The 26,250-nt window shown below is 41.6% G+C and overlaps 1 protein-coding gene across 2 annotated transcripts in view; it reads left to right on the forward strand.

Moving 5' to 3' along the window:
- Positions 1 to 26,002, forward strand: part of BACE2 (beta-secretase 2) — a 110,068-nt gene extending 84,066 nt beyond the window's left edge. The window contains exons 7-9 of one of the 2 annotated variants that reach the window (XM_007968559.3): positions 163 to 312; positions 6,991 to 7,159; positions 24,764 to 26,002. In XM_007968559.3, coding sequence (XP_007966750.3) covers positions 163 to 312; positions 6,991 to 7,159; positions 24,764 to 25,017 — 573 coding nt within the window. In that variant the 3' untranslated portion in view covers positions 25,018 to 26,002. The remainder of the gene's footprint in view (positions 1 to 162; positions 313 to 6,990; positions 7,160 to 24,763) is intronic. The other variant, XM_007968567.3, reaches the window with a different exon arrangement.
- Positions 26,003 to 26,250: the final 248 nt, after the last annotated feature.

Here is a 26,250-nt window from a genome sequence, read left to right on the forward strand (position 1 = left end):
CACCGTCACTCTTCCAGGAGACTAATGTCCCTGCTGTTCTGTCCAAATTAAACATTGTTTATCCCTGTGGGCATCTGGCGAGGTGGCTAGGAGAGCCTGGAGCTGTTTCCTGTTGACGTGCCAGACTAGTCATGGTTTCTCATGTGATCTTGTTTTGTCTAGATTCCAGAATTCTCTGATGGCTTCTGGACTGGGTCCCAGCTGGCGTGCTGGACGAATTCGGAAACACCTTGGTCTTACTTCCCTAAAATCTCCATCTACCTGAGAGACGAGAACTCCAGCAGGTCATTCCGTATCACAATCCTGCCTCAGGTACAAACTTGGATTTGTGCTTCACTTTTTTTATTATGCCAAAGTGAAAGCACTCCATGCATGACACGTGTATTAGATGTCACACCTGTATTAGATCTCTATCACCACAATGATGCTGCAAAAGACAACCACACGTTACTGTCCCTGAGTCCAGGCAGGGCGGTGTCCCTTGGCTGGGCTCACTCACGTGTCTCTGCTCAGCTGGTGGTTGGCTGGGCCCCGATTGGCCTCTGCCCAGGCTGGTGTAGGATGGTCTCACTCACATATCTGGTGGTGAGGTGGATGGAGGAACGGAGTCATGCGTTTCTCTCCATCTAGCGCCTGAGTCCCATGTGGTAACAGGGACCTGGGAGACAGAAAAGAACCACACAGGGGCTCCTGAAGTATCAGCCAAGACTGACCATCGTCTCTTCCATGGTGCTCCCCAAACAAGCCCAAGGCCAGCCCAGATTCCGAGGATGGGGGAAGAGACACCCCTCGCACTGGGAGGAGCCACGGAGCCACATTGCCAAGGGTGTGGCTACAAGGAAAAGGGAAGACCTGGAGACATTTTCGTCACACCTACCACATCACCCTTATATATTTTTCCTGTTTACGTATAAAGAATAAAACTAGGTTGGGCGTGGTGGCTCATGCCTGTAATCCCAGCACTTTGGGAGGCTGAGGCAGGCAAATCACCTGAGGTCAGGAGTTTGAGACCAGCCTGGCCAACACGACAAAACTCCATCTCTACTAAAAATACAAAAATTAGCCGGGCATCATGGTGCATGCCTGTAATCCCAGCTACTCAGGAGGCTGAGGCAAGAGAATCGCTTGAACCTGGGAGGCGGAGGTTTCAGTGAGCCAAGATCACACCACTGCACTCCAGCCTGGTGACAGAGTGAGACTCCATCTTAAAAACAACAACAAACAAAAACTTTACATTTAAAAATAAAATTGTTATAGAACTGTTTCCAACGTAGCCAAGAGAATCCAAATATCATGGTAATTTGATACCCAAACCTTTAGTTTAAAAAACATGTGAGCTCTAAATCTTTTATGCTCTTTCTTTTGATCATCAATTTCATATTTTCATTCTTTCTGGAAGAGTGACAGTGATGACAAAATAATAATGATTAAAAAAAAAAAGGGTCGGGTGCAGTGGCTCAAGCCTGTAATCCCAGCACTTTGGGAGGCCGAGATCACGAGGTCAGGAAATCGAGACCATCCTGGCTAACACAGTGAAACCCCATCTCTACTAAAAAGTACAAAAAACTAGCAGGGCGAGGTGGCGGGCACCTGTAGTCCCAGCTACTCAGGAGGCTGAGGCAGGAGAATGGCATAAACCCAGGAGGCGGAGCTTGCAGTGAGCTGAGATCACGCCACTGCACTCCAGCCTGGGCGACAGAGTGAGACTCCATCTCAAAAAAAAAATAGAAAAAAAAACTGGAATGTCCAAGATGAAGACGTCATTTTTTTCCTACACTCCCAGTACCCACTGACTCCCTGTTTATCCTACATGTCTAATGAAATGGACCACGTCTGTCTTCCTCAGTTCCATTTCTCACCTCTTCCTTCTCCCCTCCATTACTGAGCCCTCACGCGTGTGGCTCTCACCAGCACCTCTGTAACCTGCAGAGTACTGCTGTGCTCCCAAGCCCCGACCCTCTCTTCTTTTTGAAACTGTCGTCAGATTAATCTTCCTAGACCACCACTTTCACCCGAGCCTCCCCTGCTATGAGTAAGCAGTGCGTCCCCACAATTTAAATGCTCAGGGCTCGCTCCTGGCATCGCTGTCCATGGCCTCCCACCAGACCCCTCCTAGTTCCCCAGTGTTTTTGCTGTACCCCGACCCTCTGCCGGATGGCCACTGGCCCTCAAGGCCTCTCTCCTAAGCTCTGTTCCACCAACCCCCCTGCCTGAAATGCCCTCCCTACCGTACTCCACCCGTATATCCAGATTCTTCCCATCCTTTAAGACTCAACTCAAACAACCCAGCTTTTGTTGAAACTATGCCGAGCAGAATAACCCATTTGTGAGGTTGCACCTCCCACTCAGCACGCATATTTTCTGGTCTGCTCATCTGGCGTGGAATCTTATCTTTAGGGTACGTTTTATGCCGTTGCCTTTTTCATTTGACTTCTCTTTTCTTAACTTCTATTTCCTTTTCAATTAATTATAAATTCCTTGAAGATGAGAGCTGTGGGGTGTAAAAGATCGTCCTTCCTTCCCCAACTCCACCAGGCAGTGGAGGGAAAGTGCATCAGAACTGTTTGTGGAATGGACACATCAATGTGTCTTTGTTGCAATTTGATGACTTTGAGATAAAAGGAGTTGGACTGCAGGGACAAGGAAGGAGGCGTAATTTCAGGAGAAAAAAAGGAAATGATACTACTGCCTTTTCCCATTTTCATCTTTACATTGTAGGGATGTGCTTTCCAGAAAAGGAGAGATCTTGGGGAAAGGATTGAAAGCTTCAGGAGAAATTCAGGCCAACAGGAGACACCACGCTCTCAGGAGAGGCTTGAGTTACATGCTCAGCACTGCCCTTCCCTCATGCCGTAACTTTGAGCAAAGCATTTAGCCCTGCCTGTGTCTCTTTAACTATAAAGGAGAAACAATAATACCTACCAAAGACATTTTCAGAAGAATGCAGTATCCTTGGGTGAATGGCACTGCACTAAGTGATGCTTCAATGCTATGTTTTCAGCATCTTTAATATCATGTGCTCTTGGCTGGGCGCCGTGGTTCACACCTGTAATCCCAGCACTTTGGGAGGCCAAGGAGGGTGAATCACAAGGTCAGGAGTTCGAGACCAGCCTGGGCAACATGGTGAAACCCCATCTCTACTAAAAATACAAAAAATTAGTTGGGCTTGGTGACATGGACTCAGCTACCTGGGAGGCTGAGGCAGGAGAATCGCTTGAACCTGGGAGGCAGAGGTTGCAGTGAGCTGAGATCGTGCCACTGCACTCCAGCCTGGATGACAGCATGAGACTCCATCTCCAAAAAAAAAAAATCATGTTCTCTTGATGATTACATTTTGGCTGGTACAGCGGCAAAATGTGGACATTATTTCATCAGTGTGGTGTGTAATAATGTCAAAACCCAGCTTGCGGACCCAGGTGTGTGCTACTAAATAAATATCAGGCACCAAGTACTCATAAGAAGCAGGAGGAGAAGGCAGCCATTTGGGGGAAACCTCTCAGTCCAGGTGGGTCATAGCTGGGAAGGGTTGCTTGACTTCCTCAATAGCTTTTAGGACCCAGCACTGGGCAAGCTCAGGAGCAGAATGAGAGAGGTTTGGGAGCATTTCATCTCATTTGCACATCTCTGCCTAAGAATTCATTATTGCTTTCACTTATAATGGTAGATATTTTTTGGTTGACTTCGACATGTTCCCATTTTTGATTTTTAAAAATTCACTTTGCCTGCTGTTTTCCTGATTTCTTACTCAGCATCACATTCCACTTGCTTTCCATTCGCTTTCTGGGAGGGGACTCCCATAGGAAGCTGGGAAAGATCACCTGGTAAGACCCCACACGCTCCACGTTTCCCAGCAGAAAGGCTCTGCCCAGCAGCCTTTCTAACACCAAGGGAAACCGACAGCGTTCTTGTCCTCAGAGGTTTAGGATGGGGCCCTACCTGGGACCTCTCAAACACGAGCCCTAATAAGTGGGCAAACGATTGCCCCTGCAGAAAAGAGTCAAGTCCAAAGCAATTACTTTAAACTTTGTCCATACTCAACACTATTTTCCAACAGCCCATGGGCTGAATCCTATGTGGCCTGTTAAAAAACAGCAGCCACCAGCCCACAGGGGAGCTCTGAGGTTTCTTCATAGCTTGTGCTTTGTACCTACTTGACCTGCTCTTCAGAGTGGTCACATGGCAGCCCCTCCCTGCTGGTCTCTTCTCAGTCTCTTCTGCTCCCTCCAAAATCACCCCTCACAGTCCCTCAAACCCCCTACAGCCGGAAGGCCCAGGACTCTTGTGTATTAGTGTGTCTGCCTTTTTCCTCCAAGCCTTTCTTCCTGCCTCTGCCCTTTAAGGCTAATCATTACTCACAGGAAGGTTCGTTTGCTTACTCATTTTGCACTCTTGCTTTTCTCCAAACAAGTGGCATTTTGTCATACTCAGCTGCTATACTCTCTAATTGCCTGCATTTGAATTATTTGCTATTCAAAAGCCAAGAAATTGTTACTGCTGATAGGATACTGATTTGCTCACTGTGTTACGGTTTGACCCATTTCCCCGCATACTCTTGGCTCCAGGGATATCAGTGGCCGACTTGACTACATTTAACACTGCACAGCACCTGTGGGAACTGGCCCTCCTGAACGGCAGAACTTGTGACCCACAGATGCTGTCTTCTCTCTGGTGTTGATTACTCCTTCCTCTTTTCACTGAGGAAATCGTCCTGCCTCTGTCAGGCTGCCTACTTTTAAAACTCTCTCTGCCCGAGAGGTGCATGATGGGCTCTGGGCCAGCTAGGAGAGATTGCAGTGGACCCCGAAGGAGGAGGACAGTGAGGACTTGGCCTGAGTCGGGCGAGGGAGTGATTAGATTCCACTTCGGTTTCACAGGAAGGCTCACAGGAGTCTAGTTACAGTCTCCAGGCAGGGTAAGAGAGAAAAGGACTGGCCCAGTACTTTAGGGCCTGAGTAACTGGGTGAATCATGAATTTACTGAGACAGAGAACTGTGGGAGAGGTCTGATTTGGGGGGAACAGCCAGTGTTCAGGTTTTTACAGGTTACACAGGAGATGCCGATTGAGAGGTGGACAGGCAGGCAGACACAAGCGTGTGGCAATGGTGGCCCAGGTCTGGGCTGGAGAGGAGCAGTTGGGAGTCTCAGGCTAGATTACGGGGTGACCTAGGGCCATGGGGTAGGGCCAGATGGGTCACCCAAGGAGGGAAGATGGAGAGGAGGCCAGAACCTGAGAGTGCTCTGATGCTTGCAGGGGAGGAAGGTGAGGGAAATCCAATACAGGTGCCTGAGAAGGAGCAGCCAGGGGGTTAGGGAGAAGAAGAATGTGGCCCCTTAGAGTATAAGTGAAGAAAGTTTCCACACAGAGGAAGTGACTAGCGGTCAGCAGTACCCATAGAGGGGTCTGTGGGGGCACTTCCCACCCTATGGTTAGTGCCTGGTCCTCCCAGATTGGAAGCCTCGAGGGAGCAGGGACTGTGTGTCCTTCACCACCATAGTGCTAGTGCAGAGGGCAGCATCTGAGCCATGTGAAGTCCTCAGCGGATAACCTCTGGGCAGATAGCCAGATGGCCAGATGGACATGAGGACTAAACTCTGACTTTTTTTTTTAATTCTCTTGCCCAAATTCCTACCTAAGGGGCCTGGTGAGTTCGCCCTACAAACCGTAAAGTCTTGCCAGAGGGGTTTTATTTAACCTTGTATAACATGGCCTGCTTTCTAGCCTGGCTCTGGCATGACATCACATAACGAATAAGGAAAGAAATCAAAATATTTTAACCCCAAATAGATTTCCTTTTCGTATTTTGAAATTGCCCTGCAGAGTTGTCTCTTGTGAGAAAAATCTACGTTCTACAGAGACTCCCCTTTTCCCTTTTTTTATTCTTTCCAGATCCGGAAGATAATCAACTAAGAGTCAGGCAACCTTTATTTTTTTTTAATACATAAATACTTTCAGTTCTGGGGTACATATGCAGAATGTGCACGCTTGTTACATAGGTATACATGTGGCATGGTGGTTTGTTGTACCCATCAACCCATCACCTACATTAGGTATTTCTCCTAATGTTATCCCTCCCCTAGTCCCCCACCCCCTGACAGGCCCCAGTATGTGATGTTCCCCTCCATATGTCCATGTGTTCTCATTGTTCAACCCCCACTTGTGAGTGAGAACATGTGGTGTTTGGTTTTCTGTTCCTGTGTTAGTTTGCTGAGAACGATGGTTTCCAGCTTCATCCATGTCCCTGCAAAGGACATGAACTCATCCTTTTTTATGGCTGTATAGTATTTCATGGTGTATATGAAGGCACCCTTTTAAATTCTGTAAGACACATTTCACAACCTCTTCTCTTCACAGCCTATTAGCTAAAAGCTTCCTCTGCACAATAAAACTTTGGTCTCCACAATCCTTTCTCTTAGTCCAAACATTTCCTTTCTATTGATCCTAGGTTAGATAAACTTAACCAATTATCAACCAGAAAATTTTTAAATTTACCTCTAACCCGGAAGCCCCACTTTGACTTGTCCTGCCTTTCTGAACCAAACCAATGTACATCTTAAAAGTGTTTGATGTCTCATGTGTCTCAAAATTGTATAAAACCAACCACCTTGGGCACATGTTTTCAGGACCTGCTGAGGCTGTCTCATGGGGGGCCATGGTCATCCACACTTGGCTCAGAATAAATCCCTTCACAATATTTTACAGAGTTTGACTATTTTTGTCAGCAGACAGATAGACGTCTTCTGGGCGTGTGCACCTGTGTGGAACTCCAGGGGATGCATACGGGTCACCTGCTTTGTCACTGATCAATAATATTGATCATCATGCTTTTGATCATCTCTCCTCCTGGATGGCAGGAATGAGATCATCTTTCTTTCCCCGTGACTTCCCCCAGCACCTGGGAGGGTCCTGAGCATGAGTGTGACCTCAGCAGTTTTGTGATGTTGGCCTGATTTGTGCTTTTTCTTGTTTGCTCTCTCCTCTCCGACAAACAGCTTTACATTCAGCCCATGATGGGGGCCGGCCTGAATTATGAATGTTACCGATTCGGCATTTCCCCTTCCACAAATGCGCTGGTGATCGGTGCCACGGTGATGGAGGGCTTCTACGTCATCTTCGACAGAGCCCAGAAGAGGGTGGGCTTCGCAGCGAGCCCCTGTGCAGGTGAGCGATTCTAGCAGTGAACAGGGATCCCCAACAAGATCCTTTATGTAAATGTCCTGACTTGGAAGCAGTTCTTGATGGCAAATCAATTACCATTGAATTGCTTCACTCATTCCTATCACCAGTGATCAAATCTTCTCAATAAAATGGATCATGGGATTGCTGAGAGAATTAGATGACATCATCCATGTGAAACTTCAGTGCTTGGCACATGGGAAATGCTTACTGAGTGTGAGTCCTGATAGTCACTAGGAGTAAAAATACGCCATGGAGCTTTGGAGTTGAATTGCAATTTTTCGACAGTTAAAGCAAAATGAGTAAGGAAGAAATTTCACATATAAGCTGTGTACATTAATTTGTCCTTAAAGCTGTCCTCATTTTGAAATAGGAAATGAACACCTATCACTGCGATTTCTTGAAATCCTAACATAATGAGACCAAGGAGCCCCTGTTTGTCGTGGGATTCCTTTGAAAGATGTGTGAGGGCGGCCCGCAGCATGACTCTGCAGTCTAGCTGGAGGGTTGGCAGGTCTTCAGAGAAACCAGGAGAGCACGAGAAAGTCAAGAGGATAGATAAACCCCATAAGCTTGAAAATGTCTTCAGATTTCACAGTTTGCTTGAAACGGAGTGCTCACACCGCACACAGCTTAATGGGAGGATTAGGTATTTCTGACTGACAGTCCAAGCCTGCGAGGCAGAGGCAAATCACAGAAGTGGGCATGAGACTGAATTGCTGGAGACAAGTGGAGGAAGAGCCTGAATCAGAAAAGTGGCCAGGAGAATTGCAGCCTTTCAAAATAAGATGTCAAGGGACTGGGAAAAAAAAAAAAATTGATACATTGGATTTGAAGTCAGGAGCAGAATGGAATTCCAAAGTTGTGCTGGTGATATGTGAAAGGAGAGAAAGATTAAGTGTGAGGTCAAACAAGAATCAATGACAAGGAGGTAGAATAGAAGAAAACTTGGGAATCAATACAGAAATACAAGATTACCATGTGGTTGAAGGAAAGGGGGTTTTGTAGGAATTTGATGGATATGAGATACTGTTGGAGGACAGGTGAGAGTGCTGGGTCATCCTGGGAGCCTCCACTCAGACCTTCACTCTGATCTCAATCCAGGTGTAGAGCTGCCAGGATGAGGTGCACAGGCCAAATGCCAAGTGATCACAGCTGAATTATTCTGGTCAGGAGAGATTTCAGTTACTATTTTTTAATACCTAAAACATGGTCTTAAAACAGGACTCCTGATAAATAAAGCAGATAAGGGGTGCTTCATTAACTGGCTTTAGCAGAGTGGCATTTCAGAAAAGTAAAGTAACAATTGAGAGAATAGAAATATTAAAAGGAAAGATTGCACATGGACTATTAGGCCAATTCCTATTCTGTATAAATAAAATCATCCCAACCAGTATGTGTATATGACACATCGTGACATGTCTTCATAAATATCCACGCCGACGTATCTCACTTTGCATTTGTGAGCAGACTTGGAACCCTTCCCAATGTCATGTTTTTTATCTTTGCTATGAGTAAATGTTTACCTTTTGCGTGTGCAGTAACTCTTTCAGCCTGTTCAGTTATCATTGAGACCTTTCTCTGTGGCAGCAAGCGGGACTGAAATATCACTGAATTTCCTAACTGTGACTATTCTACTTCTTTTTAACCAAGGGAATCTAAGAACTTAAGCAATTTTGCCCACGATTTCTGTTCTCTCATTAAATATCATTAAAGTAAAGGCTACTATGGCAACAGCTGTTAGAGTGTCCACTTAATACTGCAGAGTCTAATAACCATTTGTTTACTAAGGGAATTACTGTTGGAAAGGGTGTAATATTAGGAGTCTCTAGGCAGGGCAACTTTTTTCCCCTGAATTTCACTGTGAGTTATTTGCTAGATGCTCTTATATACACTTTTTCTTCCTTTTTAAAAAATGTATTTGACGTTTTGGTACTTAAATGTTAGATTTTACCAGCTGTGGGAAAATACGCTTATATATGTCTCCTCTTCCATGTGGATTGTTTAGCCATTAAAGTAATTACTTTCCTCAGGGCTGCAATTAAAGGCCCCAGACAGTGCTCGATAGAACCCTAATAAATGGAATAGCTATACTGCCTTTCTTTTTTTAAGTGTTTATTTTTCATTATGAAATGTCTAAGTAACAAAAAAACCTTAAGTTACAGAAAATCATATACTATATGTACATTTATGGAATATCTAGATTTAATATTTTGTCATATTTTCTTTAAAATTTGTCTTAGACATAAAAAACCAAGTATAGCTAAAGTCTCACCCCACCCCCTTCCCCAGCATTACTCATTATCCTGAGATTAGTGTATATTCTTATCTGAATTACTATATACTTATAATTTTACTAGATGGGCATGAACACCTTGTATTAATTAGCTGTTGCTATGTAACAACTTAGCCCCAATGTCACAACTCTCTATCACATTCTGCAGTTTCTTTCTTTTCTTTTCTTTCCTTTTTTTTTTTTTTTTCTTTTTTTGGAGACAGGGTCTTGCTCTGTCACTCAGGCTAGAGTATAGTGCAATGGCATGATCAGGGCTCACTTTAGCCTCAACCTCCCTGGTTCAGGTGATCCTCTGACCTCAACCTCCTGAGTAGCTGGGACTACAGGTGTGCACCACTGCCCCAGATAATTTTTTGTGTTTTCTGTAGAGGGGGTTTTGCCATGTTGACCAGGCTGGTCTCCAGCTCCCAGGCTCAAGTGATCGACCGCCCTGCCATGGCCTCCCAAAGTGCTAGGTTTACAAGCATGTGCCACCACACCCAGCCTGGCTTTGTTTTTTGTTTTGTTTTTAAAAGACAGGGTCTCACTCTGTTACCACGCTGGAGTGCGGTGGCACGATCTTGGCTCAGTGCAGCCTTCTCCCAGGCTCAAGCGATCCTCCCACCTCAGCCTCCCAAGTACCTGGGACTACAGGCGTGTGTCACCATGCCCAGAACATTTTTAGTATTTTCTGTAGAGACGGGGTTTCGGCATGTTCCCCAGGCTGGTCTTGAACCCTTGGGCTCAAGCGATCCTCCCACCTTGGTGTCTCAAAGTACTGGGATTACAGGCGTCAGCCACCATGCCTGGCCATCTTGTGGAGTTTCTGAGGGCCAGGAATTGATGAGGGGCTTAGCTAGGTGTCTCTGGCCCACCACTGCTTATGAGGCTGCAGCTGTCTGAAGTCCATTGTAGGAGCTAGTTCCAAGCTTGATGTCGTGGTGGCAGGAGCCACACTTCCCTCACCATTTGTACCTCACCCCAGGACTGCCTGATGTCCTCTGGTCAACCCTGAGCAAGTGATCCAAGAGAGCATGACAGAGTACCCAGGACAGAAACCCCAGGTTTTCATCACCTAATCTTGGAAGCAGCATGTTCTCACTTCTACCCTACTCTGTTGGTCACACAGAATGACCCTGATATGATGTGGGAGGGGACGACGCGGGTAAATGCAAGGAGGCAGGGGTCATTCACAGTCATCTTGGAAACATCCTACCATATACTTATCACAAAGCCTAGGTTGGTTGATTTGTTTGTTTGGTTTGGGTTTTTTTTTAATTTATAGGAATGCTGTGGTAGTGTGTATTCTTTGTCAACTTGACTTTTGTTTGACATTACATTTTATAGATTTTCCATATTGATATGACTTCTAGGTTATTTGTTTTGACTGCGTAGTATCTCAGTTTATGAATATACCCAGATTACCCATTTTTATCTTAATTAACATTTGGATTATTTATGTATTGGCAATTATAAACAGTACTGCAGTGAACATCTTTGTGTAGGTGAATGAGATCATCTAGATATGGAATTTCTAAATGATTTAATATGTAACTCTTCAGTGTTATTGGCTACAGTCAAATTTGTCTTTAAAGTAGCTGGAACATCAGCATTATATGAGAATTTCCATTCCTTAAAAGCATTACTGTATTTGTTTTGTCTTTGTGTTTTGCTAATCCATGTATGTGCAATAGTGTCACATTTTAGTTGATTACTTTCAAGATCACACAACTTTGGATATGTTTTTGGGATGTTTGAGCTTCTTTGAGGGTGAATTTTTCTAATAGAGTGCGCACATTTTTCTGCCCATATTTTTTACTGATAGACGTGAGTTCCTTATATTTCTGAGATATTAATTTTTCTGAGTTATACTAACTAGTCTTCCTGACTTTTCTTTTTACTTCGTTTTGGTGCCTTTTATTTATATGTATCTTTAATTTAGTGAAATCAAATTTACCAGTATTTCTCTCATGAATTATGCCATGTGCCTTATTTAAGAAATACTTCCTTAATCCAACAAAATAGGGATTTTTTTCTTCTAAAGATATTGTATACTTTTTTCTTATTTTCTTCCAAAATGTGAATTAGGAAATTAATTTTTATAAGGACATTCCACTTTCTCAGCATCCTTATTGAATATATAATGTTTTCCCCTCTGATTTTCCCAATTTTTTATGAAAAAAATTATATACAGAAAAGACTAAAAACAATATCATGCTGTTCTGCATACCAACCATCTAGATTTAGTAACTTTTAACAATTTGCCATATATCAGTATGTGTGTATAGGTGAGTATGTAGCTTTTGCTGAACCATTTGCAAATAAGTTGCAGATATCATGACTTTCATCCCTAAATATTTCATTATGCATCTTAAAAATAAAGACATCCACCTATATAACCACAATACCATAATCACACCTAAAAAATTAATAGTATTTACTAAATATCATGACTGTGTCGGCCACATGCAGATTTCCCCAGGTATCCCCAAAATATTTTCATTCGCTGTTTTGCTTTTTATTTTGTTTCGGAAGGCCAGTTCTCTTATAGAATGTATCATGTTCAGTTTTATCTGTTTCCTAATGATATACTGCATTGATTTTACTTCATATTTCCTTGAACTTAAGTCTAGAGTCTTAATTAGACTTCAGTTAAATGGTTTTTGCAAGGTATCTAATGAATTTTAATAGCATCTTTGTCATGTACCAAGTTCCCATTTATGCCTGAACCTACTTCTGAGCATTCTGTTGCATTCCACTGGTCAAGTTGTCTATCCCTGGGCTAAGCTATATAGTTTTATTATTATTATTATTTTTAGTTATAGGACAATATCTGGCGGGGACTTGTCCCTTCTTATTCTTCTTTGGAGTTCTCTTGGCTACTTTTGTCCTTTTATTCAGCTTGTCGAAACCCCTGAAAAACCCTGTTGGGATTTCTATTAATACTTCATTGAACCTATAGAATTAACTTGAGAAGAAACCAAATCTTTACCATATCAAGTTTCCCCTATGAATGTACCCTATCTATTCATTTGTTTAGGTCTTCTTTTATGTCCTACTGCAGTGTTTTGTAATTTTGTCCAAAAAGATTCACACATAGACTTATTCCTATGTACCTCTTAGTTCTTACCACAACTGAGATTATTTTACATTGCATTTTCTTGTGGGTTGTTGGGAATATGGGTATGCAGTTTTTATGTATTAATCTTATATCCAGCCACATTGCTAAGTTCTCCTTTTTAGAAATGGTTTTTAGAGTCATTAGGATTTTCTATTAAAACAGCCATATAATCTGCAAATAATATATTTTAAATCACTTGTAATCTTCATATCTTTTATTTATATTTTTTGTGATGCCCTCTGAGACAATATTGAATTCAAATGGTGATAATGGACATTTTTGTCTTTTTTCTTAATTTAAAGGAAATATTTCTCATTTCGTACCATGGAGCATTATGCTTAGGATAGGTTTGGGGAATTTCCTTCTCAATCCTAAATTTAGGGATTCCCAGTTTCTGAAAAGTATTCAGTATGAATGGAAAAGCTTTTTGACAATTTCCACATTAAACATATGCCTACTCTATAATAAACATTCAACATTAAGCATATGCCTACTCTATAATCCAGCAGTTGTCACTCTTAGGTGTACGCAAAGGAGAAACGAATGTGTAAGTGTACTGGGATGTAACTAGACGGTTCACAACAGCTTTACACATAAAATAACTAAAGTAATACAAACTTTAGTAGTTACATAAATACATAAAACCATCACTTTTATCAAAATAGAAACATCCCAAAAGTCAACCGAAGGAAAACAGGTAAACAATTGTTGACTTGCCATTCAGTGGAACACCACACAGCAATTTTCTTTCTGCTGAAGAATGTGCTTTTGGACGTCTTTTATTAAAAACTATGAAAGGTAAATTTTATTTTGCCTCAATTCTGCATCACAATTCAGCTATACATGGAATTCTAGATTGCCCGTGTTCCCTTAGTGTTTTGAAGATTCAGTTTCATTGTCCTCTGGCCATGATGATTGCTGAAGCAAAGACCCTAGTTGGTCTTAATTGTTGTACCTTTAAGGGTAATCTGTTGCTTCTCCTTAGTTACTGGTAAGACTGCTTTTGTTTTAAATTTCTAGTGTTCTGAATAGCGTTCTGAAGTTTCACCATGATGTGTCTAGGTATACCATATTTTCCCATCGTGCTATACCCTTTACGTTCTCTGAATCTGACAACTCATGTCTTTTGTCATCAATCTTAGAGAATTCTCAGCTGTTACCTCTTCCACTATTGCTTCATGCACATTCTTTCTAGTCTCTTCTTCTGGATCTCTCATATCAAGTAATGAGATTTCTCATTATTTATTTCAGGTCACTTGACCCTTCATTTATGTTTTCCTTTCTATCTTTGCTGCATTCTGTGTTATTTCTTCAGATATATTTTATATTGGCCTAATTCTCTGTTCAGCTATGTTCAATCTACTATTTAACCTATTCAGTGAGATTTTTTAATACTTTTTATTATTTTTATTATTTTTGGATTCTTTAATTGTCTTTGGTTTTGGGGGTCTTTTTTTTCTTTTCAGTTTTTCATTTCAATGACTATATTTTTCATTTCTAGAAATTACATCTCGTATTTTTCCAAATATAACATAGCCAGGCACAGTGGCTCATACCTGTAATCCCAGAACTTTAGGAGGCCAAGGCAGGAGGATCGCTTGAGTCCAGAAGTTAAAGGCCAGCCTGGGCAACTGTGTTAGTTCATTCCCACGCTGCTATAAAGACATACCTGGGACTGGGTAATTGGTTAAGAAAAGAGTTTTAACCAGCTCATGGTTCTGCAGGTTGTACAGACTTCTGCTTCTTGGGAGGCCTCAGGAAACTTACAATTGTGGCAGAAGAAGAAAGGGAAGCAGGCACAGTCTTCACATGGCCAGAGCAGGGGGTGGAGAGAGAGAGAGAGAGAGAGAAGGGGATGGTGCACAACCATATCTTGAGAGAACTCTATCATGAGACAATACTGGGGCATGGTGTTAAACCATTAGAAACCACCCCCATGATCCAGTCACCTCCCACCAGGCCCCACCTCCAACACCTGGGATCCCAATTCAACATGAGATTTGGATGGGGACACAGAGCCAAACCATATCAACAACAAAGTAAGACCCTGTGTACAAAAAATCAAAAGGTTAGCCAAGCATGGTGGAGCATACCTATGGTTCCAGCTACACAAGAGGCTGAGGCAGGAAGATCACTTGAGCCCAGGAGGTCAAGGCTGCAGAGAGCCATGATCACGCCACTGCACTCCAGCCTGGGAGACAGGCTGACTCTAAATAAACAAATAAACAAATATGCCAGTTAACTTTTCTATAGTGTTTTGTAACAGTTTTATTGTGGCTTGGATTTCCTTTATCTTCGTTTTAGTTTTTATTTAATTTAAAAGGCTAGGTAATATTCAGAAGGTACAATATAGTACATAGTCCCTCTCCCTCAGAGGTAATCATACCTCATAGTCTATTATATGGGTGTGCCTAATTTATTTAACCAGTTCATTATTGATAGGCATTTGGGTTAAGTCCTTTGTTGTTACAAATAATACTGCAGTGAACACCATTTATATATATCATTCGCATATATGGAAGTATACATCTAGGTTAAATTAGAATTGCAGAGTTAAAGGATATAAATATTTATAATTTTAATGAATATCACTTTGTTACCTTCCGTAGAGCTTATACTCATTGATACCTGGCCATACCTTCTCTTGTAATGTAGATGATGACCTGTTTCTCCAGTCAGCCCATCAACCTGGTATTACCAAACTTGGAAATTTTGGTTGTCTGACAGATGAAAAATGATCTCAGTGTAGTTTTAATTTGTGTCACTTTCTATGAGTGAGATTGAGTTTCTTTGCAATGACTAAGGTCATTATTTGTCCTTTTCTGTGAACTACCAACTTGTATCTTTACCCATTGTTTTCTGTTGGATTCTTTTTTTGTATTAATTTGTAGGAACTCTTTATGTAATGGAGTAATTAACGCTATGCTTGGAGGAAAAAGAACCTATAATTTCTGTCTCAATTGTAAATTTTTAAAACGTTGCTTATGATATGTTTTAGTGTAAAAAATGTTTACTTTGTATATTTAAATAGTTTGCTATTTTGCTTTAAGGGTCTTGGGACTACTGTTACCTTTTAAATGGTTTTCCTCACTAAAAGTGCTCTGTGACTTATTCAAGTACTTTTATGTTTGATTTAACTTGGCATAGAATGTGTGGATTAAACTTCTTTCCTCCAGGATGACTACTCCATTGTTATAACATTTATCAAATAATTTATCTCTTTTTTTTTTTTTTTTTTTTTACTTTCAATCCTAAAATTACTGCATACCAAATTCTAGTAAATATTTGGGAGATGTATATCTATTTCTGGATTTTCTGTACTCTTCCATTGATATATCTTACAGTATGAGTTCCTTTTCATTACTCTTTTTCAGAACTTTCCAACTCTTCTTTCTTAATTTTTCTTTTCTTTTACGAACTTTTGAGCCATCCTGTTTAGTAAAAAAAAAAAAAAAAAATTGTATTTTAATGGGTTTTTAGTCACTTTAAACACAGCTATGGTATAATCTTGTGCACATTGTTCTATTTTTCCATCACTGATGGGGAGTTCATCTTGTTTTTCTGTCTGCTGGCTGCTCTCTCATGGGGGCTTTTTTCTCATTTGCTTTGCAATTTTTTGTTGTAAGCTTCTATTTAGAGGGAGCACACTTTTTCTTCCAAGAGAGTTCAGTGTGCCTTGGGCTATAAAGTCTTGCTATAAAGCAATTTTGCATTTGTTTCTGTTGAGTTTCTTCAGACCATGAGAACCTTAGGATTTGTATACCAGGTTTGCGAATTTAGATGCCAGCCATGTTTGAGGTGGAGGTTTAGGGGCTCCATTTCTCATGGGAGAGTTTCTTGCCCTCCTCCCCCAACCTCTTAGCCTGTGAGCTGAGCCAGGCTTCCTTGTTGGTAGAATTTCCCAGCTCCTTTACCAATGGGCAAGGCTTGCACAGGCATCTTGACCCCAGTGCCCACCTCCTTGGTGCCCAAGGTCAAGTCTCTCGCCCCTCCTATTCATGGGAACCCCAGCCCTAGGGCCCATTTCTGGTTGAGGAATGTCTCTTACTTTTGGGCTCAGCTATAGAGTTAAAAAGTTATATTTTATCCCCATTTCTCTGTATTGTGACCAGAAGAGGTTCTACCTTCACACCAGCCACTGTTTGAGGACCCCAAATCTTTGGGAGCTGCCCTTCTCTCGCAGTGTTTTGTTTTGTTTTGTTTTGTTTTTAAATCTTGGTTTTCATGGTCATTTGTGGTTGTCAGATGACACTTAACCTAAGGGTTGGGATTGGGGGAGCAGTGAGTGGGAGCTGCTTGATTAGAATCTCTTGGGGAGCTTTTTCAAAATACATCTGGTCGACATCCTCAGGCCTTTTCCAGCCAGGGCATATGGTGGTGGGTGGGAAGGTGATGGGTAGTTTGGAAAATGTTCCCCAGATGCTTCTCTTATGCTGCCCCTGCCTCTCCTCAGCCCACTCCCACCCCTGCTGAGAATCATTACTGCAGTCAGATTGGCTGGAGGTCAGGGTGTGTGATGGCTCTGGCCATCGTCTCATATCTGACACAGATACTAGGGACTGGAGCACTTTCAACCGCCTCTGTGTTGCTGGGCCAAGTGTCCTACGGCTACGAAAATAATAGAGTGTTAAAATTGACAAGTCTCTGTTATTTTAATGTATCCAAAGCTTATGAAATACCACCCATCTCTTTTTATAGATTGAGACATTTAGCACCCAAGAGCTGTATAGATCTCAGCTTGTACAACTTCAGGCACATGATGGATTATGGCAGCCATTTCACTGTGAATTTTTCTTGCTGCAGGTTGAAAGTGGATCATCTGGTACATGCTCATGTTTAAAAATAGGAAAGCTAGCTGTTAAGAGCAGAGTTTCAGAGACACTCCTCTGCCATCTACTTAGACTACAATCAACAGATACCAAAGCCAGGGGTCCTCAAAGGTATAGATCAGGCAGCTGTGTTTCCTCATTTTACAGAAGAGAACACTGAGGGCCCCAGATATAGCTTTCACGTGGTTGCAGGAAAAAAAAAAATTTGGCTCTGAGTCCAGAACCTCTGTCCTGAAACTCCAGAATGTTCTTCTACGTAAACCATGCCACTCAGAAAGCATCTCAGTACCAGATAATCAGTGTGGCGGGACAGTTCTCATTATTTTGTATGCTATAGGGAAAAAGACCTGACCATTATAATTTTTATCCTTGGTAAAATTATAGATCTTCCACAGGCACTCATTATCAACCAGATCCTGACCTTTGAGAGAAAATACACAATTAAAATTGTAACCCGAGACATTGATGAAAAAATTAAAAATAACAATTTAGTAACAGTGGACATTTATGTAGCACTGATCTTAGCCCAGGACTGTACTAAGTGCTTAACATCTATTAACTTGATTGTTCTTACAAGACTGACTTGTAGGGGCTGTTATTACCTTCATTTTATAGATGACAAAACGGGGGCAAATAAGTTGAGTAACTTGGCCCAGATCACACAGCTTGTATGTGGGAGCTAGGACTGGAACCCTAGAAGCCTGGCCGCAAGGTCATGCTCTCACCCAGTGCATACAATGGCCTCTCATAAATCAATCCAGTGTAAAACGTTAGAATCTGCTTTAAAACCATAGAATTAGTAGTGTAAGGAATCAATGTAGAGACCATGCAGTGAATGGCATTCCTGGAAAAAGCCCCCAGAAGGAATTTTAATTCAGCTTTCCTTTAATTCTGAGCAGCTAGCTAGCAAATATGCGAATACAGTTGTTCCCAGATAATGCTTTATGTCTGACCAACTTAAACGGGTGCTGTTTTTCAAAAACTTAAAATCCATGACTTCTAATTATAAAAGTGATACATGTCTACTTGGGAGGCTGAGGTGGTGGGAGGATGGCTTGAGCTCAGGAGTTTGAGGCTGCAGTGTGCTACTATCATGCCTATAAATAGCCACTGCATTCCAGCCTGGGCAACACAGGCAGGCCCTATCTCAAAAAAATAAAGAGTAATACACGTGCATTGAAGAAAATTAATTTTATTGGGGTTTTTTGCATTTTTATTATACACACCACACACAGCACATATGAAAAAATGGGTATGAACTCAGGCATTCGACTGGAAGAACAGTACTAAAATCAATGTCCATGTAGTCAGCGTGACTGAGGTTGGTTTGGTTTTTCTCCTCTTCTCTTCTCCTTTTTTTTGAGACGGAGCTTTGCTCTTGTTGCTCAGGCTGAATTCAATCTCAGCTCACTGCAACCTCCGCCTCCCGGGTTCAAGCGATTCTCCTGCCTCAGCCTCCCGAGTAGCTGGGATTACAGGCACGTGTCACCACACCTGGCTAATTTTGTATTTTAGAGATGGGGTTTCTCCATAGGCTGGTCTTGAACTCTGGACCTCAGGTGATCTACCTGCCTCGGCCTCCCAAAGTGCTGGGATTACAGGCATGAGCCACCGTGCCCGGCCTTGGTATTTTTTTTTTTCCCCTAATCTCAATGAGAGTATATCAGATATGTTATTCTTTGACATGCTTTGATTGACTTATTCTTTTGACTTTTTGAAACAGCTTTGTTGGGATATACTTGGTGTAAAATAAACAGTTCATGTTGAAAGGACACAGTTTGATAAGTGTGACATATGTGCTTACCTTTGAAACCATCACCACAAACAAGGTAGTGATCATATGCATTGAGCTGTTTTCCCTGCCTCCCAGGTCCTACGGACCCCGTGCCATTCCCAGGAAACCGCTGACCTGCCTTCTGTCGCTGTAGACTAGTTTGCATTTGTTAGATTTTATATAAATGAAATCATACAGTATGTATTCCATTTTGTCTGACTGCTTTCACACAATAAAATTATTTTTAGGTTCATCTAGAATGTTGCATGTTCAATAGTTCATTTTTATTGCAGGTCAATTAGGCATTACAATTTCTTTATCCCCATACACCTGTTGATAAACTTTTGGATTGTTGCCAAGTTTTGGGTTTTTTGGCAATCATACATAAAGCTGCTATCAACAGTAGCATGCAAGTCCTTGGACATATATATTGCTTATTTCTCCTGGATAAACACCTAGGAATGGAATGGTTGAGTTATATAACACGTATGTTTCACTTCTTAAAAAGCTGCCAAACTCATTTTCTTTTTTTTTTTTTTTTTTTTTTTTTTGAGACAGAGTCTTGCTCTGTCGCCCAGGCTGGAGTGCAGTGGCCGGATCTCAGCTCACTGCAAGCTCCGCCTCCCGGGTTCACGCCATTCTCCCGCCTCAGCCTCCCGAGTAGCTGGGACTACAGGCGTCCGCCACATCGCCCGGCTAGTTTTTTGTATTTTTTAGTAGAGACGGGGTTTCATCGTGTTAGCCAGGATGGTCTCGATCTCCTGACCTCGTGATCCACCCGTCTCGGCCTCCCAAAGTGCTGGGATTACAGGCTTGAGCCACCGCGCCCGGCCAACTCATTTTCAAAGTTGGCTGTATTATGTCACATCTCTGCCAGCAGCGTATGAAAGTTCCTGTTGTTAAACATCCTCACCAACATTTGGTATGGCCAGTATTTTCATTTTAATAGGTATTAATACTTAGTGGTCTCATTGTGGTTTTAATTTGCATTTCCCTCATGACTAATGATCCTGAACATCTTTTCATGTGCTTTTTTGACATTCATGCATCTTTTTAAATGAAGTGTCTTTTCAAATGTTCTTGCCCATTTTTGTATGGGGTTGTTTGTTTTCTCATTGAGTCCTCAGAGTTATTTATATATTAAGAATACAAGTCTGGGCCAGATGCGGTGGTTCACACCTGTAATCTCAGCACTTTGGGAGGCTGAGGCAGGCGGATCACAAGGTCAGGAGATCGAGACCATGGTGAAACCCCATCTCTACTAAAAATACAAAAAATTAGCCAGGCGTGGTGACGGGCGCCTGTAGTCCCAGCTACTCGGGAGGCTGAGGCAGGACAATGGCGTGAACCCAGGAAGTGGAGCTTACAGTGAGCCGAGATCGCGCCACTGCACTCCAGCCTGGGCAACAAAGCGAGTCTCCGTCTCAAAAAAAAAAAAAAAAAAATACAAGTCCTTTATCAGAAATTTGGCTTGCAAATATTTTGCCAAGTCTTTTTAGTCTGTTAATATTTTCTATTAAAGAGAAGTTCTTACTTAATTTTGATAAAATCCATTTTTTTTCCTTTTGCAAATTGTGCTTTTGGGTATTATAGCTAAGAAATTTTTCACCTAACCCCAGGACACAAAGATTTCCTCCTGTGTTTCTTTCTAGAAGTTTTGTACTTTTAGAAATGTTATTAAATATATATATATATATATATATTATAGAGATGGGGTCTCGCTCTGTCACCAGACTGGAGTACAGAAGTGTGAGCACAGTTCACTGCAGCTCCCATCTCCTGGCCTCAAGTGATCCTCCTACCGCAGTCGCCTAAAGTGCTGGGGTTACAGGCATGAGCCACCACCACACAGGGCCACAAAAGTGTTATTTAGTTCCAAATAATTAGGGATTTTTCCAGAAGCTTTCTGTTATTGACTTCTAATTTAACCCCAGTGCAGGCAGGGAATAGAGTTTTTATGAATTGAATCTTTTGAAATTTATTGAAACTTGTTTCATCGTCCAGAATATAGTCTGTCACAGTAAATATTTCTTGTGCTCTTGAAAACAATGTATATTCTTCTACTATTATGGGTGGATTATTTTGTAAGAGTTAGATCAAGTTAGTTGATAGTGTTGTTTAGGTATTCTATATCGTTACTTATTTTCTGTCTACTTGCTGTATTATTGAGAAAGGGATTGTGGAATCTCTGACTGTATTTGTGGATTTGTCTATTTCTCTTTTCATTTTCATCAGTCTTGTTTTATGTATTTTGAAACACTGTTATTAGGTACAAAAACATTAGTATTTGTCTTATTTATGAAGGGAACAGTTTATCATTATGAAACTACTATATTTATCTCTAGTAATTTTTTTATCTGTATCTATTCTGTCTAATAATATAGCCACTCTGAATTTCTTTTGATAAGCATTAATATAGTTTTTTTCCATCTGTTTAGTTTTAACATTTTGGATCTTTACATTAAAAGCGAGTTTCCTGTAAGGAGAATATACTTGAATCTTGCTTTTTATCTAATTTAGCAGTCTCTGTTTTTTAGTTGTGATGTTTAGGCCAGAGATCAACAAACAACTGTCTATAGGCTGAATCCAGCATGTAGCTTGTTTCTGTATGACCTGTGAGGTAAGAATAGTTTTTAAATTTTTAAAGGGTTGAAAAAAATCAAAACGAAGCTAACCTAAAAAGCTTAACATATTTACCATCTGGCCCTTTATGGAAAAAGTTTGCCAAATGCTGATTTAGACTATTTATATTTAATGTATGATTGATTTGTCTGTGTTTAACCAGTAACACAAGAAAGAAAACTATTTTTCTTTTTGTCTCATTTGTTCCATTTTTTCCCTTTTTTCCTTTTTTGCTGCCTTCTTTTGGATTATTTTCTATTTCTTTATATCTCCTTGGCTAGTTTATTAGCTATAACTCTATATTGTGAAATCTTAGTGGTTGCTTTAGGATATGTAATATAAATTTTTTAACTGACCACAGTCTACCACTTCATATAGTCTAAGAGCCTTACAACAATAGACTTCCATTTCTGGCCTTCGGTCCTTTGTGTTATTGTCATACATTTTACCTATGCCTGTATGATAAGCCACCCAGCACATTGTTATAATTTTTGCTTTAATTGGTTAATTATCTTTTTAAATATTTGAAATTAAAAGTAAAGATTTTGTAACTACTATATAGTTCCCATTTCTGATGTTCATCTTTCTTTTGTGTAGATTCCAGTTTCCTTCTGATGTCCTTTTTCTTCTGCTTGAAGAACTTTCTTCAGTGAAAATCTGTGATGAGTTCTCTCAGCTTGTATATGACTGAAAATATTTTTATTTCTTCTTCATTTTTCAGATAGTTTTGCTGGGTATGGAGTTCTAGGTTGACAGGGCTTTTCCTACCCCCAGTATTTTAAAGATGTTACTCTATTGTCTTCTAGTTTGCATTGCTTCCAACATGAAATCATCTATAATCCTTATTTTTATTCATTTGTACATAATGTTTCTTTTTTTTCTCTCCTTGCTTTTAAGAAATTTTCTCTTTGTCACTGGTTTTCAGCAGTTCACTATTATAATCTATGTCATGTTTCTTGTGTTTGGGGTCCTTTGGGCTTCTTGGATCTGTGGGTTTATAGTTTCATCAAATTTCAAAAATTTTTGGTTTGTTTTTTCAAATTTTTTTGCCTCACAATCCCTTCTTCCTTTTGAGTACTCTGATTATATGAGTTAGCAGCTTGAGGTTGTCGACAGTTTACTGATGTGCTCTCTCTTTTTTTTCAGTTTTTTTCCCTCTGTGCTACATTTTGGATGGTTTCTATTGTTATGGTTTTTTTTTTAATTCATTAGTCTGTTTGTCTGCAGTGTATAATCTGCTCTTACAACCATCCAGTATATTTTTCATCTCACATATTACAATTTTTATCTCTAAAAACTTGATTTAGATCTTTAATATCTTCTGTGTCTCTATTTAACATGTTTAACATTTTCTCTGGCATCCTGAGTAGAATACAGTTATAACAAATATCTTGATATCCTGCCTGTTCATTCTATCATCTATGCCATTTCTTACTAAGTTCCAGTTGATTGATTTTGCTCCCTATTATGAACTGTGTTTTCCTGCTTCTTTGCATAATTAGTGCTATAGAATAAATGTTTATGTCCTGCCAAAATTCTTATGTTGAAACCTAATCTCCAAGATGATGATATTTGGCGTTGGGGCCTTTGGAAGGTGATTAGGTCATGAAGGCAGAGCTTTGCTTTGTAAATGGAATTACTGCCCCTTATTAAAGACAGTCCAAGAGAGCTCCCTTGTCTCTTCCACCATGGAAAGACACAGCAAGAAGATCATTATCTACAAACCAGGAAATGGGAGTGTAGCTTGACTGCAGGGTGCATCCCTCTGTTCTCAGGTGTTGGCAGGCTCTTGTTCATTGCTTTTCTTTTTCAGTGCACTTAGAAAAGCCACATTATGACAGAATCCACATTAGCAAGAAAATGCCGTCACTTTGCAAAGTAATCAAGCCTGTTTTTTCTCTGATTTTAAAACCATTCTTTTCAGGTCATTATCCCATTGTTATTTTGACTTTTTCTTTCCTCAATCAAAAAGGGTATTATTTGGCAGCTCTGAAGATCTTGAGGCTTTAGTTATAGAAAAATTAAATGCTTAGCAGTGTTATTTTCTGGTGCCAAAATATTCATTTCTGTGATTAAATGTAGGTAAAATGGGTAAAGAGGCGTATTTCTTTTCCATATTGCAAGTAAAGCTTAAGATCCCATATTCCTGAAAGGGGCAGAGAAGCCTAGTGTAGGGAAAGGAAGTCTACTGATAATCCACAAACGGACTTTAAGAAATCATCTCAACTTTCTTCTCGGTTTGAAGTTATTCAAGAGTCTCTAGCAGAAGTCACTGGGTGAATTTAACTGTTTCTCTTCGTCACCACTGATGTCACGAATTAGGTGTTGCGTTCTCTTGCTGCTCCTGGCTGTCGATGAGACCCAGGATAAGAGTGGGGCAGGGAGGGTTTCTCGAGCTAGCCTGACCCGGGGAAGTCTCACAGCCCACTAAGGCTATGAGTCAGGCTGATATGAAGTCCCTATCTGTTGTAGAATCCATGGTAGAGAGTGAACTCAGGTTGACTCCACCAGGGAAAATTCCCCATGACACAGGCAGGTCCAACTGAGCTTTCTGCGGTGGACTCTCCTACTCTTTCTCCTCTCTTTTCATCTCCACTGAGGAAGCACAACCCAAACTGCTGCCACGACCAGGTGCTGACCTGCAGTCTTACCTGCATAGCACTGCAGCCTCACCGGCCTTCCATGAAGCACAGGGTGCTCCCATATGTGCCCTGCTGCAGTTCCCCTCTACACCTAGGCTCAGTACCCACACACCTGGAAACATGCCGTCATTCCAGTGTGCAAGGACTGGACCCCCGAAGGCGCGCTGAGCCGTGACCCCCTCAGTGCTTCCTGAGCTGTCTAAGCCTCTGGGACCTCAGTGCAACTTTGACTGTGGTTTAATCAAACAGGGGGTTCTGTCTGTGTCCAGTGTGAGAGGTGGACTGCTCGTTTCACAGCTGTGGATTTTCCCTTTCTGTCTCCCCAGAAATTGCAGGTGCTGCAGTGTCTGAAATTTCCGGGCCTTTCTCAACAGAGGACATAGCCAGCAACTGTGTCCCTGCTCAGTCTTTGAGCGAACCCATTTTGTGGATTGTGTCCTATGCGCTCATGAGCGTCTGTGGAGCCATCCTCCTTGTCTTAATCGTCCTGCTGCTGCTGCCGTTCCGGTGTCAGCGTCGCCCCCGTGACCCTGAGGTCGTCAATGATGAGTCCTCTCTGGTCAGACATCGCTGGAAATGAAGAGCCAGACCTGACCTCAAGCAACCATGAACTCAGCGATTAAGAAAATCACATTTCAAGGGCAGCAGTCTGGATCGACAGCGGCACTTCCTCCCGTGCCCGCCCGTCTTCAATCTCTGTTCTGCTCCCAGATGCCTTTCAGATTCACTGTCTTTTGATTCTTGATTTTCAAACTTTCAAATCTTCCCTACATCCAAGAAAAATAATTAAAAAAAAAAAAACTTCATTCTAAACCAAAACAGAGTGGATTTGGCTGCAGGCTCTATAGGGTTGGTTATGCCAAACTATCTACATGTGCCACCGACACAAAACAAAACCAAGCCTTGGCTAGTTGTCTTCTCTCTTCAGTCTCTGGAAAAATAAGTGCATATAGTTGATAACCCCTCTTAGCTTACAGGAAGCTTTTTGTATTAATCACCTTTGAGGGTATTTTGCACCAGACCTCAACCTGGGTCAAAGTGGTACAAGAAGGTTTGCAGTATGATGGCAGGAGAAGCAGCCTGGGGCCTGGGGATATAACCATGCTGTACCCTTCAGATCTGGAAACAGAGCCACGGGCCCCTCTTCTGGGTTTGTGCTCTGAATGGGAGCTGTGCTCTGAATGGGAGCCAGAATTCACTAGGAGGTCATCAACCAATGGTCCTCACCAGCCTCTTCTGAAGATGGAAGGCCTTTTGCCCGTCGAGGTAGAGGGGAAGGAAATCTCCTCTTTTGTACCCAATACCTGTGTTGTATTGTTGGTGCGAAAGTAAAAACACTACCTCTTTTGAGACTTTGCCCAGGGTCCTGTGCCTGGGTGGGGATGCAGGCAGCCTTGACCACGGCTGTTTCCCTCACCCAAAAGAATTATCATCCCAACAGCCAAGACCCGACAGGTGCTGAACTGTGCATCGATCAGGAAGAGTTCTGTCACCAAGCTGGCCACTATCACATATGCTTACTCTTGCTTAAAATTAATAAATCATGTTTTGATGAGAAAAAACTATTCTATTTCACTAGCTTAGTTGTCTCTTTTTCCAAGTCTTCTCTGGAAGTAGGTTGGCTATTACCCTGTTGGGAAACAGGGAAATGGCCTGATGCCCATATTTCTGACCAGCTGTCGGGGAAGGAAGATGCAAGATGTGCAGAAGACATGAGGGAACGTCTACTTATCCCCGTGCTTCGAAGCCGTGTGTTTCCCTTTGCAGAACTGGGTAGGCTCAAGCATACCCATCCAATCAGCTTAAATCATTT

The sequence above is a fragment of the Chlorocebus sabaeus genome, chromosome 2 (genome assembly GCF_047675955.1).
Source record: "Chlorocebus sabaeus isolate Y175 chromosome 2, mChlSab1.0.hap1, whole genome shotgun sequence".
Lineage (NCBI taxonomy): Eukaryota > Metazoa > Chordata > Mammalia > Primates > Cercopithecidae > Chlorocebus > Chlorocebus sabaeus.